Source organism: Cibotium barometz, chromosome 57, assembly GCF_041138505.1.
Source record: "Cibotium barometz isolate CiBa-2024 chromosome 57, ASM4113850v1, whole genome shotgun sequence".
NCBI classification, from domain to species: Eukaryota; Viridiplantae; Streptophyta; class Polypodiopsida; order Cyatheales; family Cibotiaceae; genus Cibotium; species Cibotium barometz.
Genome location: NC_141102.1, coordinates 1,354,974 through 1,372,294, shown reverse-complemented (window position 1 = coordinate 1,372,294; position 17,321 = coordinate 1,354,974). Strand labels below are relative to the sequence as shown.

Here is a 17,321-nt window from a genome sequence, read left to right as displayed (position 1 = left end):
TCCTTGTCACTTGATAGCTTGAGAGAGAGAGAGGGAGTGAGGCCTGAGCCTTGAAAGTTGAGGGAGAACTTGAGAAGTTGAGTGTGAGGGTGGGTGGGTGTGTGTGTGTGTGAAACGCATATATGTGTGTGTGTGTGTGGGAACCTGCTCGCCTGTGTAACCTGCTCGTCGGGACCTGCTCGCCTGTGGACCTGCTCGCCTGTGTGACCTGCTCGCCGGGACCTGCTCGCCTATGGACTTGCTCGCCGGGACCTGCTTGCCTGCGCACGTGTCTGAGAGAGAGTAGATTCTCCTTACGCTTTTCCTCTGGCTGCAGCTCTCACCTGTGTGTGTGTGTGTGTGTGTGTGGTGTGTGTACACACGCGTGTGGGGTCGCTGCTCGACTCTGATCGCCTGCGACTTACCTGTTTCTGATCTTTACCCGCCTGTTGGCCATCGCCTAAACCTGCTGCCGTTGAATGCTCTTGCTGCCGGCTGGCCTCCCCTGCCTTGCCTCTGATAGAAGGTTAATTAGTCGCCTCTTCTGGTTTTGCCCAGCCTCAGATCTTCTGTGTATGTGTGTGTTGTCATCTTCAGTTGCCCTCTGCCTCTTCGTCCCTGCTCTGTGTGTGTGTGTGTGTGCAGTTCTGGGGATTATAGAAAATTTAAGGTGCGCATAATGGAATCGCCTGAGCTGGCCATTTATAAGCGTCGGAAAGCAATGAACACCTCGAATTTGGATGCCATGTCTTTGATTAAGGAATGCCTGCATGAGGATTTCGAAGAAGCAAGATGTGCTTGGGAAGGACCTGCTCCAGTCACAGAAGTGCGTATTCCGGTGCAGGAGCTCATGGATCCGGTTGCGCAGTATGCATTGAATGCAGTGATTCTCTTTTTCCCGAGCAAGATGCCTAGTGCACAGGATGTGGGACAATGGGTTGATTTCTTGCTTAAGCGTCAAGCAGTCCGGGGTGTTTATTTTGGAGCAAGAGGATTCTATGAGGTCTTGTTAGCAGACATGGAAGCTAGAGATGCTTTGTTGGAAATGTCTCCCCTCTTCTTCAATACGCAAATGACTCATGTTCTTCCCTGGGCTCTTACTAAAGATTATCAGAGCCTTATTCAAGTGATTTGCCCCCCCAAGTTGGATGCCAATACAAATCGTTTTTGTATTCTATGGGACACTGATCTTCTTGCTCCTATGGGCATTATCGTTGATTCTGGGGACACAGTGGTCGGAAAGCGACCATTCAAGCTTAAATGGGGGAAATTTGCCAATTCCTGTTTTCGCTGTGGCAAATTTGGTCATATGCAATCTGAATGTTCTGAACCAAATCTACAACCCCCTCCTTCGGCTGTCCCTACCCCTCAGACTCCTCCTCCAGCGAAATCTTCCCCTGAGGCACAATCTAAAGGTGCTTCTGCATCCATATCAACAACTGGACTAAATAAAGGTAAAGGGAAGCAGTCTCAAATGCCAAGTGTTCCTGCTTCCCCGAACATCAAAGACAAGGGCAAAGAGAAGCTTCCTGCTATTCAGGCGTGGATAGTACCCAAGAAAACTGTCAAAGCACGTACTCTACCATCTTCTCGCAATTATGTGCCCCCCTTGAAGAATGTTGCTCAGCAAAAACTGCCTTGTAATGATAACTCTTCCTTGGCTCAGGCCTGGGATAAAGTTGTTCGATCCTATAAGGAAGTAGTTACAGGGGGCACCGCTTCAACGTCGGAAGGCCATCACTTGTTTCCTCCACATTCGAGTTTTGATTTGGCAGCTGATGTTTCTGCGACAGATGCGGATGTGCCCATGGGCACGAGTTCTTAAGCTTTCTGTTGGTTTTCTCGCCCACTGTATATACCATTTAAGATGCATAGTTCTATACATTGCATTTCATATAATGTGCACGGATTATGCAATCAGGATAAATGGAGGCTAATCTGGCACTATGTACATACTTGCAAAGCAGATATTGTTGTTCTTCAAGAGCATAATCAGCATAATTTTGCCGGGCAAACTTCCTATTTTGCGGGATATTGGATAGCTTATGCAGGATCCGTTGGATACTCTGGAGTGCTGATGCTTGTTCGCCATGAATTATTTCCCATGTTGGTATTCAATGATCCAGCTGGCAGATGGATGATCGTTCAATGTATTATCAATGGGGAAGTTTTTGAGTTTGGTGGTGTGTATGCATACACAGCCTCTACTGACAGGGCTCGTTTGTGGCATGCCATCTCCTCTTATTCTTTTTGGTGGGTTTTCCTCGTTTTGAGGTTTCCCACCTGTAATTAATGACATTAAGCTTTACAAAAAGTGTGTGTGTGTGTGAAGCATTGCATCATGTTCAGCCCATTATTTCTCCACAGGATGCATTGGAATTAGAATCTGCGTTCACTGATATTGAACTTAAAGATGCTTTACGTTCAATGGGTCGACGGAAATCTCCCGGATGGGATGGATTGACAGTGGAATTTTCCATGCTTTTTGGCCTCAGTTGGAACAATCATTGCTGTATATGATCAATGAAGCTTGGGCAAATGATGTACTACCATCTTCTTGGAAAGAAGGATTGGTTAAGCTTTTCCCTAAACGGGATCTTTGTGAAGTTTTCTCTGATTGGAGGTCCATTACTCTTATGCCTGTCATCTATAAGCTTCTGACCAAGATGTTGGCAAATCGTATTAAAGGATTTTTACATGATGGTTTGCATCCTGCGCAATATGGTTTTGTGCCTCGGAGGCAAATCAATGATAATTTAGCCAATGCTTATATTGCCATTGAATATGCCAAATACACTAAGCAGGATGTACTCATTTTGCAGGTTGATATTGAGAAAGCTTTTGATTCTGTGCATTGGGACTATATAGCTATGACTATGAGTTCTCTTGGTTTCGGTGCAAAGTGGCAAAATATTGTGTATTGGCTCTATAATGACAGTGATGCTTCTTTGATTTTGAGCTCTTCTCTATCAGATTCTTGGAAATTGGGACGTTCAGTTCGCCAGGGTTGTCCGCTTAGTTCCTTGTTGTTTGCTATTGCCACACATCCTTTTCTTTGCTATTTGGATTTTTTGCAAGCCACTGATGAAGTGCATGGCTTACAGCTTCCTGCTGGGCATACTTTCCTGGCTCAGGCTTATGCTGATGATTCTTTTTTTATGCCCAAGAATACGTAACAAGATCTTCAGAGATTAATGAAGGCTTTGGAACTTTTGGTCTGGCTGCTGGTTTGAAAGTAAACTTCCGTAAGTCTACCTTGCTTGCGCTTAGTGTACAGCAATGGCATCATGTATTGTGGCCCGGTGGAATACCTCCTGCTAGACATATCGTTCGTCATTTGGGTTACCCTTTGGGTTGGCAGCTGTCATCTTCACAAATGATTCAATGGGTTATGCTAAAATTGAATCGCAAAATTGATTATTGGCAGCTTTCCACTTGGCCTCTTCATGTACGTCTCAGGATAGTGCAGGCTATTGTGATGGCTTACATACAGTTCTTTCTTCCATTGATTATGTGGAGGAAAGCTGATATAGATCGGTTTATGTCTCTGGCAATGGCAATTGTGTGGAAAACTCAACATCGTAAAAAGGGTCTTCGTCTTTTGTCAATGCCAAAGATGTGTTCTCCAAAGACACATGGTGGCTTGAACATATTGAATATTCATTTTCATGTGCTTGTATTTCCTTTCAAAGAAAGGAGTTTATCTTATTGATGATGTTTTGGATGCTGCTGGCCATGTGCTTTCTTTTGTGGTTGCCGCCAGGAAATTTGGTCTGGGGATGCATTATAGATCAATCTGGCAGCTTATTCGAGAGCTTCTTGCTCCTTTTGAACCAATTGCAGATTTGGATCGTTCTGATCGTTTGGTTGATTGGAGCCTTAAAAGAGAACAACCTGCACGAGGCCCTTTATCAATGGCTAAACTTTCGGTTCATTCGATATATCATTTCTTGTTGCCTGCCTCTTGGGTTCAAGAACATGCGAATCAGATTTGGCATCTTCATAAAAGTCAGGCTTGGTGGAAACAGCGGCTTCATTCTCTTTGGAAATGCAGTCTACCTTTGAAAAGTAAACTTTTCTTATGGAGATGCTTGATTGGAGTCTTACCAGTCGGCCTTTTCTTGGCTAGGTGACTTTTGGCACCTTCAACTTGTCATAGTTGTGGTGCTTCTCAAGAGACAGTCTTTCATCTTTTATGGAGTTGTCCTCTCACCAGGACTTTATTGGATCGGATTGCTACACGTTTGAGAGTCCGCTTCCGACAGGCACCCTTTGGGAAATACTTTTGGATCTTCGGTCTTCTCCCCTCACCCCTTAGATCCTATAAAGTCTTCTTTGATTGGGTTCGCTATTGGGCTTTATGGACTACGTGGGAGTCTCGCAACAGGATAGTTTTTGCTGGGCCTCATTTGGATGCTTACTCATTCTTCCGTTCCTCTCTTCAGCAATCTTTATATGACTGTCTCTCTCTTCATGAGATAGACTCATCTCTGTATGCTCTTTTTACAGATTGTTTTTAGATGTTTAACTATGTTCACACTGAACATAGTGAACACTCTAGTAGTTTCCCTTGTATATGGTCTTTTTGGTGGGTTTTCCTCGTTTTGAGGTTTCCCACCTGTAATTAATGACATGAAGCTTTACAAAAAAAGTGTGTGTGTGAAGCATGTGTGTGTGTGTGTGTGTGTGACACCGAACATAGTGAACACTCTACTAGTCTCCCTTGTAAATGGTCTTTTTAGTGGGTTTTCCTCGTTTTGAGGTTTCCCACCTGTAATTAATGACGTGAAGCTTTACAAAAAAAAAAGTGTGTGTGTGTGTGTGGATACGGACCATGAGCAACCACCTGCAATTGCTGTTGAAGTAGAAAATGTGCGTGGGATGGGTGCACGTTATTTCAAATTAAATTGGGGAGTCTTTGCAGGTGCTTGTTTCACTTGTCATAAGTTTGGGCATATGGCTTCTGAATGTCCTTCTCTGCTGCATCCTCCGCCGTTATCTGCTGTACCTCCCATTTCAGCGAATGTGCAGCCTACTCAAGTTAAGGAGATACCAACAAATCAAGCCACTCGAAATACTCAAAAGGAGAAAGAGAAAGGAAAAGCTAAAGTTATTCCACAAGTTGTTTCTTCTTTGGCCGTGCCTAATCAATCCAAGAATAAAGGAAAAGATAAAATATCTTCGGCTGAATGGAAAACTCCGAAAAAAGCTACTATGGTTCGTCGTGCTCCCATTCCTTCACGTAATTGGACTGCATCTGCCACTATTGCACAGTCTTCCACTTCTTCGACTATGCTTTCTAGAATATGGTCGGATGTAGTTCGAGGTGCTTCCTCGAGTATGGATGCCGATGTAAATGCTTTGGATATGTGTGTTGATACGAATATGCATGAGTCTCTCTTGATTCAGGGCGAGGGCTCTCTCCCTGATTCAGTTGTTGTTATGCAGCATTGATTTTTGCTGGCTGTTCACTGTATATACCTTTGTACAGATTTGATGTTTGATGCTCCAATAAAATGTCTTTCGTACAATATTAGAGGACTTTGTGATCCTGGTAAATTTAGGTTGTTTTGGCACTATGTACATAAAATGCAACCTCATCTGGTGTGTGTGCAAGAACACAATCAGCATACCTTAGTGGGTCAATCAGGTCACTTTGCTGGTTATGATATATTTTATGCGGGCACTCAGCATTACTCGGGAGTTTTTATGCTCGTTAAGCATGATCTGCAACCAATGTTGGCCTACAATGATTCTGCTGGCAGATGGATGGTCATTCAATGTTCATTGTATGGACAAATTTATGAATTTGCAGCAGTTTATGCGCCACAAAGCGCAGTTGATAGGGCAAATATATGGTCGCAAATGTTGGCTTATCCCTGGCTCCATAATGCATTCCTTTGTGGAGATTTTAATAATGCTCCATCTCCTGAATTTAATTCCACTGGAAGAACTCATATGCTTGGAGCTGAACACAGAACATGGAATGATTTGCTCTCTTCTTGCAATATTTTGGACCTATGGCAGCATGTATTCCCTCGTCTGCAAGGGTTTACCTTTAATCACAATGCTTTTCCACATATCTGGACACGTCTGGATCGCTGGTACTTGTTACATGCAGACCAATACGATGATTTTGTTTGCAAGCTATGGATTGATCGCTCCATGTTACTCTCTGATCATTCTCCTTTATGGTTAGGCCTTTATTTTGATATGCCACAGGATGTTTCTATTCTTCAGAAACATAGGCTGTTGCTTTTAAACAACAGTTATCTTGTGCATGCTGATTTCAAGGAAATGGTTTTGCAAGCCATTGAGCCTTTGCCCCTTCAAATGCATGAGAATATTGACATTGCTTGGTTTCAATTTGTTCAGTGCATGCAGGCTGTGATTTGTGATTATGGTCGTTATTACATGGCCGACTTGCGGAATCGGATCTTGCAGGCTAAAGAAACATGTCAATCTATGGCTGATCTTGCTCAGTTTCGGGTTTTAAATACCAATGAACAAGAATCTTTAATGCAGGCTAAGCACTTCCTCATGCTAAATGATCAGAGATAATTGCAAAAATGGTTGACATGTTCGCGACATCGAGCTATCATAGATAAGGGTTGCTCTTCCAAAGATTTTTTCAAAAATCTACATGCTTCAAGACAAAAGGAATGCATCAGAAGGGTGAAAAAATCTGATGGTCAATGGACTCATTCTTTGTTGGAGCTCTCGTATATTGCTAGTCAGCATTTTGCAGCTCTTTTTGCTAAACCGCCAACTACTTCACCTAACATACTTAATGCTCGTTATGCTTTATTGCATTATGTTCGGCCCATTATTTCTCCACAGGATGCTTTGGAATTAGAATCTACGCTCACTGATATTGAACTTAAAGATGCTTTACGTTCAATGGGTCGATGGAAATCTCCCGGATGGGATGGATTGACTGGAATTTTTCCATGCGTTTTGGCCCTTAGCTGGAACAATCATTGCTGTATATGATCAATGAAGCTTGGGCAAATGATGTACTACCATCTTCTTGGAAAGAAGGATTGGTTAAGCTTTTCCCTAAACGGGATCTTTGTGAAGCTTTTTCTGATTGGAGGCCCATTACTCTTATGCGTGTCATCTATAAGCTTCTGACTAAGATGTTGGCAAATCGTATTAAAGGATTTTTACATGATGGTTTACATCCTGCGCAATATGGTTTTGTGCCTCGCAGGCAAATCAATGATAATTTGGCTAATGCTTATATTGCCATTGAATATGCCAAATACACTAAGCAGGATGTACTCATTTTGCAGGTTGATATTGAGAAAGCTTTTGATTCTGTGCATTGGGACTATATAGCTATGACTATGAGTTATCTTGGTTTCGGTGCAAAGTGGCAAAATATTGTGTATTGGCTCTATAATGACAGTGATGCTTCTTTGATTTTGAGCTCTTCTCTATCAGATTCTTGGAAATTGGGACGTTCAGTTCGCCAGGGTTGTCCGCTTAGTTCCTTGTTGTTTGCTATTGCCACACATCCTTTTCTTTGCTACTTGGATTTTTTGCAAGCTACTGATGAATTGCATGGCTTACAGCTTCCTGCTGGGCATACTTTCCTGGCTCAGGCTTATGCTGATGATTCTTTTTTTATGCCCATGAATACGCAACAAGATCTTCAGAGATTAATGGAGGCTTTGGAACTTTTTGGTCTGGCTGCTGGTTTGAAAGTAAACTTCCGTAAGTCTACCTTGCTTGCGCTTAATGTACACCTGCAGTCATCATCTTTTTTCCAGGCAAAATACCCTCGGCTAATGATGTGGGACAATGGGTGAATTCTCTCCTTGGTGGATGCTATGTAGAAGGAGTCTATTTTGCCTCCAGAGGATTTTATGAAGTTCATCTCTTGGATGCATTGACAAAACAAAAGATGCTGGAAATGTCCCCTTTATTTTTTGGTCGTCAAATGGTGCACATCATGCCTTGGTCTCCTAATAAGGATTATCAGAATCTCATCAAACATCACTGCCCTGTATGGGTTGAAGTCGTTGATTTTCCAGATTACATGAGAACAGAGCTTCCAGGCCATTGGGACAAGTGATCTGTCCCCCTCGTCCCACAGGTAATAAAAATCGTTTTTGCATCTTATGGAATACTGATAGACCAACCCCCTCTGCTATTGCAGTTGAGATTGAGGGTGTTAATTTGGGAACGAAATATTTCACTTTGAAATGGGGCATTTTTGCTGGAGCTTGTTTCTCTTGTCACAAGTTCGGGCATCTAGCTTCTGAGTGTCCCTCTATCCTTCATCCGCCTCCTCCAGCTGCCATTCCTCCGCCATCTCATAAAGGAGGTCAAAAGACATATGTGGACAAGACTGAAGCTAAAGGAGCAAAGACTTCAGTTCATACAGGGAGCCAAGCCAATTCAGCTCAACACAAGGATAAAGGAAAAAGCAAGCTAGTGGAAAATAATTCAACTTCTCACGAGGGTTGGCAGAATGCAAAGCAGACGGTGCCTCTCAAACAAAGACCTCTCCAATCTCGTAATTGGGATGCTTTTGCTCCATCTCTTGGTCAACCTTCTCCTCTTCGGACAACCCTATCTCAAAGGCATGGGTCAATGCAATCAAGAAGGGTATTCCACTTTGTGAAGAAGATGATCTAGTCAGGGAATTGGATTCTGAGGGTCAGCAAGACCCTGTGGCAATGGCAGAGGCCTGATGCCTCCCTTTCTCTTTGAGGACTGCTCATCTCTTGTACATATTTTCATGCGTACTTCTCTTAAATGTTTTTCTTATAACATACAGGGCCTTTGCAATTAGCATAACTGGAGGCTCCTATGGCATTATATAAATAATACTCATCCAGATGTTGTGTGTCTGCAAGAGCATAATCAGCATTCTTTTGCTGGCCAGCATGGGTTCTTTTTAGGATACGATATATTTTATGCAGGATCTGAACAATTCTCTGGGCTGTGCATTTTAGCCAGACATGATCTGCAGCCCTGCGTAGCATATAATGATCTTTGTGGCCGATGGATGATTATCCAATGTATGATCAATGGAGAGATTTTTGACATAGGCTCCTTGTATGCCTCTCAAATTTCAGCTTCCAGAGCTCAAATGTGGGACTCCATAAAGCAATATCCTTGGTCCTCACATGCTCTACTTTGTGGTGACTTCAATAATTCTCCTCACTGGAAGGACAATACCACACATAAATCCCATATGCTACCCTCTGAAATCCAGCAATGGGAACATATGACTTCATCACTTCATACTGCAGATTTATGGACAGCACCTCACCCTTCAGTTTTGGGATTTACATATCATCATAATGCTTTTACAGAATATTGGGCCAGGCTTGATCGATGGTATCTTATTCATGCTCAACAATATGATGATTATACATGTCAAATGTGGACTGATTATTCTCAACAACTATCTGATCACACTCCACTTTGGCTCAACCTTTCATTTGGTATGCCTCTGGATGATATGCAGCTCTCTTTAGTCAGACATTTGCAGGTCATTCAATTATATCTTTCTCATGAAAAATTCCAGCAAATGATTAGATTGGCTTGCAAGCCATTGTTATCCCATGCTCAGGAGGATCTGGATTTTGCTTGGAACTCTTTTGTACATCGTATTCAAAATGTCATTAAGGAATATGGAAGATGGTACATGGCAGAAACCAGACAGCATATCCAGTGGGCAAAATTATACAAGCAGTCCTTGGTACAGATTAGCCATCAAAGGTCTCTTTCTGCTTCTGACCAGAATTCATTGTCTTGTGCTTCTTCCATAATTGATGCTAATGATAAACGCAAGCTTTCCAAATGGCAGACAAGGGCTAGAGTTAAACCTATGCTGGATAAGGGTTGTTCCTCGAAATCTTTCTGCCGAAATTTACATGCGTACAGACAAAGTCAATCTATCATGAGAGTCAGGAAACCCGATGGTCTTTGGACCCAGACTTTATCGCAGCTAGAAAAACAATGTCTGGATTATTTTCAGCTTCTTTTTTCTCTACCATCTTCTTCTACACCTCAGGTTGCATTGGCTCGGAGCAGATTTATTGAGCTTGTTTCTCCTATTGTTTCTTTGCAAAAAGCTTCAATGCTGGAAATGTCCTTTTCAGATACTGAAGTGGATGAAGCCCTCAAGCATTTGGGTAAACATAAATCCCCAGGCTGGGATGGTTTGACGGTTGAATTTTTTCTAGCCTTCTGGGCTGAATTGAAGGGTCCAATCTTGAAGCTCATTAATGTAGCCTAGCGGCATCAACATCTTCCCTCAGCTTGGAAGCATGGTCTGGTTAAACTTGTGCCCAAAAAAACCTCTATGTGCGACAATGGATGACTGGCGGCCTATCACTTTGATGCCTGTTATATATAAACTTATTGCTAAAATGTTGGTACATCGGATAAAGGATATCCTTCATGATGGACTTCATCCCAGGCAATATGGTTTTGTTCCAAGAAGGCATATACATGCTAATATCTCCAATACTCTCATCGCAATGGAATATGCAAAATATTCTGCTCAAGATGTCTTGGTCATGCAGGTGGATGTGGCAAAGGCCTTTGATACGGTACAGTGGGATTATGTTTCTCAAATCATGTCTAAACTTGGTTTTGGGCCAAAGCTAGTTAATGTCATATATTGGCTTTACTCAGATTCCACTGCTCAATCCTTTATAGGGAAACATTTGTCTGAGTCTTGGACTCTAGAACGATCAGTTCGACAGGGATGCCCTCTCAGTGCTTTGTTCTATGCTATTGCTTCACATCCTTTGCTTCTTTATATGGATCATCTGGTTGATACTAGACAGTTAGAGGGGCTTCCGATTTCTGGTTCACGGCCTTTCATTGCACAGGCTTATGCAGATGATTCATTCTTCATGCCAAAGAACAGTCCTCTGGAGCTTCGCCTATTGATGGATACTCTTTCAGATTTCGGGTTGGCAGCTGGTCTAAAAATTCATTTTCAGAAATCAAAACTCATACCTCTCAAGCATTGTGACTGGCATGCTATCCTGTGGCCCGGCCAAATTATTTACCCAGAAAACATAGTATGACATTTGGGTTATCCCATTGGCTGGAAAATCAGAAATAAGCAACAAATATTATGGGTACTAAACAAAATTCAGGACAAATTAGAATATTGGAAGATCTCCACTTGGCCATTGCACATACGGCTTCGAATTGTTCAGTCCATTGTTCTAGCTTATGTCCAGTTCTACCTTCCTCTATTACATTGGTCATCTCGAGATCTTTCTTCTTTTATGTCTCAAGCCATGGAGATTTTTTGGAAAACTAAGCTTTATAAACAAGCTTTAAGGTTGCTCAAAATGGACCTGCTTTGCTCACCACGAATGCATGGTGGTTTGAATATTATAAACATCAAATTTCATGTGTTGGCAAGAAAGATCACTATGCTCAAAACCTTTTTTCAACAAGAGCAGCCTTGGTCTATCATGTTGGCAATTTTGTGTGGTCAGATGCGCACAAATGCTTATGGTCGTTGGCTAGTTGATCCATCGGAAGTAGTACTTGGCAAATTTCAAGGTAAAATCCCTGGTTGTCCATTTTCTACTTCCTTGATTCAGGATTGGAAGAAAGTGCTCTCTCGCATCAAATGGTCTTCCCATCTTGCTTCTATAGCTTTCTCGCTTCGAATGGAAAGCCTACATTGGAGTGCTGTTTTTTACTCTCTCCTTACTGTACAACAACCAATCAGAGCTTACAATCTTACGAAGTTGGGCATCCGGTTCATTGACGACGTGGTAGATTCTCAAGGGCAAATTCTCTCTTTTTCGGCAGCATGTCAACAATACAATCTTGGGATGCATCATAGATCTATATGGAAAGCTATTGCAGATCTCTTACACCCTTTCATTCCGATTCCAACATTGGATGTAACAGACAGGCTTCAAGATTGGCATCTTCAAGTCTTCAAGTTCAAGATTATCCTCTCAGCCTTTGCATCTATTGACTTCCATACAGGCTTATCGATTGATATTACCTCCTCCATGGATTGCTCATCATGCTAATTCTCTTTGGCATCTGAATAAGTCTTTAGCTTGGTGGAAAGAAAAACTGACATTGATATGGAAGTTGAAAATGCCATTGAAGCAGAGACTCTTTCTTTGGAGATGCATTGTTGGTATTTTTCCAGTGGGAGTGAAATTGGCTCAAAGAAGGATTGCCTCCTCTTTGTCCAAGATGTCATCATACTACTACTGAGAGTATTCCGCATTTATTGTGGTCTTGTTCATATTCCAGAGACCTTCTGGACAAGATCTCCTATTTTTTATCTCTCAGATTTCCTGCACATAGGTTCTACATGTTTTTTTGGATGTTTGGCACGTTATCAGCTTCTTTGTCACAGTATTCTCTTTTCTTCCATTGGATCAGATACTGGGCCTTATGGACCCTCTGGCTACAGCGAAATCATGCATATCTGAATTCACCCCTTCAGCACCATTATGAGTTCTTTCGAGCCTCATTGCGGCAGTCCTTATATGATGCCTTACATGAGGAAGATTTGGATGTTTCTTGTGTTCAGCTTTTCTTTTACTGTTTCTGATGGATAGGGCATAGGCTCTTTTCTTGAGCACTGCCCTGATGTAAAATGGATGTTTTATAATATAGTTTCTTCGTTTCACAATGAGAGAGTGTGTGTGCTAGGGTTTAGACATCCTCTTTATGTCAAACCCCTTTGTACATTTATGATATAATGCAATTTCAACTGGTTTTACCCAAAAAAAAAGAAGTGTGTGTGAGGGAGAGAGTGTGTCTTGAGAGGCACAGCTTGCTTGTGTGAGAGCTTGAAACTTGAGACCTTGGCCCTTGAGGCTTGCCGCTTAAGGAAGAGAGAGTGTGTGTGTGTGAAGCTAAAGCTTGAAGTGTGAGAGGGAGTGTGTGTGTGTGTGTGTGTCTTCTTATAGGGAGGGAGGCAAGAGAGAGACCAAGGCCCAAAGCCTCAAAGGCCCATGAAAAGCCCCTCCCAAACAGCCAAAAATACTATGCATGATGGAGTTGGTGGTTTATTGTCTTGTGGATGACTACTATGAGGTTATAAATTGCACTTTCTTATAAGGTGAATTTGGGCATGTTCCTGGATTCATCTAGGTATATCTTTTTGCTGTATTAGCGGACATGCAAATTTCACATTGTGAAGTTTTCGTCCAAGTTGTAGCAAGTTGATATGGTGTTAATCCTTTCTATCTTTTGTGATGCATATGCCCTATCAACTACCTTTTTGTTGTAGTAATTCTTTTTATTTGTTATAATCCTTAGTGCTAGGCTTCATTATGGCTGAGTTTGCCTTGTATCTTCGGAGCTCTGATAGAAACTTAGTACACAGACCTTTGTATGGATGTATGCTCTTATGTGTGTGTGTGTGCATGGGGGGTGTGTATGTGGGAGCATATATTGATACCAAGTTCTACATCCACTATTGGGCAGTGATGACGTTAGTGGGGATGTTGTAGTATCTAGTCAATACTATGTATGATGGAGTTGATGGTTTACTGTCTTGTGGATGACTACCATGAGGTTATAAATTGCACTTTCTTATAAGGTGAATTTGGGCATGTTCTTGGATTCATCTACGTGTACCCTTGGTGGCTATAGGGACAAAGGAAACCTGCAAAGTGTATGAAAAATGGCAAAGTGTAGAGTGTAGAAATGTTACTAGTAGGAATACAGAAATCGATGATAATGTTGACGATGTTGTTGAAGCTGTTGATGATGAACTTGAAGATGTGATGTCGATGATAATGACGGCTCTGTTTGCTCACCAAATGCTGTTGCAGTGTAGAAAACCCAAAATTGAACAAAGACAATTTGAATTGACACTCCCTCGGGATGTCTTCGAAAACCTCATAGCATGCGAACGAGCCCCAAAACATGCCTGAAATGCCCAAAAATTCTATTGACGTAGTTAACATTAACAACACACTATAGGGTATACCTTCTCCACCTAAGAGGATAGCTCAATCTTAGACAATCAAATGAGCATATCGAGGAGAAGATGACTAGGGGGTGAGGGCCAAGAGAACCTGCTCTAATACCAATTGTTGAAGTAGAGACGAAGTTAGCTACACACACATGCAACAAACAAATGGTGGGAGAGAGAGAGAGAGAGAGAGAAGCACAATGCTTAGTAGATTGATGAGAATCAATGAATACAAGTGAAGTGACATGATAAGGTCACTTACACACACTCATATGCTCGGGAGAAAAAACCTCCTAAAGAGGGACAAAGTGTTCTAGCCCATTATTAGCCTATGTCCATGCATCACTACCATATAAATGGTTACAATTTTGTTCTGTTTTTTATTTCCATTTTTCAAAGCCAATTTGTTATGGTTCAACATAATTGGATTTCCTTCTATAAGAATATGGTAGTTTGCACATACAGTGCAATGGAATTGGTCTTGATGTGTAAGTAAGGTCCATAGCACATGTTCTGCTGAAGGCATATTAATCATCCTAATGCCCTTGTACAGATGCTCAGAATTGAACATGCTGTGTGCAGGTTGCATGTGTTGCAGCATGGGGCGGTAAAGTGTACTGCTATGATATTTCTTGTGTTACTAATAGTCCTTCACAGGTGAGCTGTTTGAAATGCAAAGCTGCAGATTGAGAAAACTGCAATACTCCATATCATTATACTACTTTTTTGTACATAAGAGCTGGCCTGCCCCAAAAACAATTAAGGGGTATTTTTACTAAATACAAAAAAATCAAGGTATTTTTAAAAATGGCTTTGGATGCTCAGGTGTTGAAGGTGTGTTCCAACACGGAAAAGACATTTGGATCTATGGGCCTATTTGATCTAGCTTTTTGCAAGATTCATGCGAAAAGGTGGTCAAACAGTGATTACAATTCTGAAGAAAAATTCAGATCATTTTTTTGGTAAATTGAAATGTCACTCGTTCTGTATCTACCTGCTTATTTTTGGGTATATTTGTATGTATGTGAAGAGTTCTTGCTTGCGGGAGACATGGTGAGATTCACGTTTGGGACAGGCGAATAAACAACACGCCTCAAGCAGTATTTTCCTGTCAGCAACATGGTCATCTCAACAGTTTGGCCTTGACACAAGATGAGCAGGTGACTTTGCCACACTTGCTTAGTATTAATGTGCTTTTTATTATCGAAATATTGTCTTCAAAGCTCATATTCCTCTATAGTTTGATTGTTTGTTTGTTTGTTTTATTTTTTTTGCTTATTCAATTACATTTGCTACACTTCTAAGAGTGCTAGTGTCTCTGCCAGATATCCTACTCCTTCTGGCTGTTTTTACATGGTGGGTTGCCCACCAACCAGTGAAGATTTAATTTTGGCGTGGACCCCTCTTGTCCTAGATGCCTAGCTCTATCCGAGACAGTGTATCATTGCTTGTGGCAGTGTAGAGGAGCATAGAGAATCTGGGTATCTATAGCCTAGCTCTTGGGCAGATTGAGAAGTGATCCTATCTATGTTATACATTGCTGGTTGACTCTGTCTAGCCCACAGCTTCTTTTTGAGGGCAGGGGAGAAGATCCTATTATGCTTGTCCGTAGGGGCATAGCTCAGAGATGTTTGCTTCAGGATATCCCCCAGTTACGATACACACCACCTCCGGTGAGTATTTTCACCACCTGGGAGTTTATTGCTAGTAGCACGGCGTGGCATATCTGGAAGACCAGATGCTGAGAGGCCTTCGAGGCTATTCATGTTTATGATACCCAGTGTATTTGCAGTATATGGAGTGACATCGTTCACACTCTTTTGGCCGCCTGGGCCTGCGTAGCAGCAGATTTATGAGAGAGTGGAACCATGGTATTTTTTCTCCTCCACTCCTACGGTGCTTTTATGGCAGCATAGTGCCTGATTGGTTGAGATCTCCCTACCTTCTTCCGTTACACGCCAATAGGTTTACTACACTTTTGAACCTTCGAGAGAGTCTAGAGGAGGTTGAGGATAAAACCCGGGAGGAGACTCTTACTTCACCTTAGGAAGCCCCTTTAGTAATAGGCTGCCGTTTAGTTGCTTTATCTGTGTTTGGTTAGCTGGCTAGGTTGATGAATTACAATACGATGAATAACAATAAAACTTGAAGGGGAAGGGCAAAGTCAGAGGGGAAGACAATAAGTTAGGCCTGGCCTGCTGCATTTGTTTTTCTCTCATCTTTGCAATGATAAGTCTACCATCATGCTGGTATAAGGAAGGAAAGCTCCCTCATTATGACAAAATATTATACGTTCCCCTTTGAATCATAATTAACCTACCTTATCATGTAGATGAGATAAGGTTGATGGTTACAATCTTATAAAATGCTCTTGTGTGAACATATTGTGCTGTTGCTTTTTGGCAGGTCATCTATGCCGGCAGTAGTTCTGGACAACTTCATGCTTGGGATTTTAGGGGAGGAAGAATCTCTGCTGCGTTTATTACACCTGGAAAGGTAGATCTCACATCTGAACAGGACTTATAAAGTGAGTACAGAAATTGGGTCCTTATGTTAAAGTAAGTGCTTCATTTGATTACAAGTACTTACTTGTTAGATACTACATAGTGACAATTCTATCCAGCTATGCTATCGATGTTTTGAGTACGTATGTCAAACAAATGCAGCATGTACTAGCATTGTCACTCAGTTGACACAACCAACTGCAGGTGTACAATCTACCATTTACTACTTGGAAAGTTGCAACTCTTCTAGAAAAGATACCATCACTGCGGGTGAGTTTTCATTTAAAGTCCATCTGCTTCTTGCCTCTTCCTGCTCTTGATCTTTTCTTCTGGACAGTGCGATGACATGCCCATTTGGATGCCTAAGCTGCTAAACTTCATGAGGTTAAAGAATCTTCCCCCTGGCTGTTGTGTTTATCAACACTTGATTTCACCACTCTTGCAGGCTCAGACGGAAATCGAAATGAGTGGGATCCAATCGATTCGCTTGAATCAATGCTGTGAACAACAGCTCGCTTTTCATCTTAATAATGGATGGTATTTTTTTATCTGAGTAACGTGAATGTTTGAAGAACCGATATGGTATCTCTTCTAGTTTTGACATGTGAAATTGATGATATGGCAAGAGAGCGTAGGTATTTCATGCTCCTTATGATGTGCTTTCTTGGATAGCTTGCGCTATTTCATGTATCTATGTGTGTTATATGTAGGGAAAAGAGGTACAGACTGAAAGGGGAAGGGTGAAGTTTAAGACCAGTTTAAAGACAATAAATTAGGACTGGCTCGCTGCATTTTTTTCTCGTCTTTGCAATGATAGTCTCCACTGTTTGGACTGAATCTGGAATCTCGTCGCATTCTTGATGATCTAGTCAATGAATGGGTGGCTAACTGTA

The 17,321-nt window shown here is 41.8% G+C and overlaps 1 protein-coding gene across 3 annotated transcripts in view; it reads left to right on the top strand.

Annotated features, from left to right (window-relative positions):
• LOC147606308 (Transducin/WD40 repeat-like superfamily protein) overlaps positions 1-17,321 on the top strand; it is an 88,072-nt gene that overhangs the window by 41,252 nt on the left and 29,499 nt on the right. For all 3 annotated transcript variants that reach the window (XR_015264959.1, XM_086791903.1, XM_086791904.1), the window contains exons 7-12: positions 14,507-14,581; positions 14,750-14,835; positions 14,955-15,084; positions 16,331-16,420; positions 16,633-16,698; positions 16,874-16,965. Coding sequence is in view for 2 of the 3 variants with exons in the window: in XM_086791903.1 (XP_086648029.1) it covers positions 14,507-14,581; positions 14,750-14,835; positions 14,955-15,084; positions 16,331-16,420; positions 16,633-16,698; positions 16,874-16,965 (539 nt within the window). In the remaining variant the exon portion in view is untranslated. The remainder of the gene's footprint in view (positions 1-14,506; positions 14,582-14,749; positions 14,836-14,954; positions 15,085-16,330; positions 16,421-16,632; positions 16,699-16,873; positions 16,966-17,321) is intronic.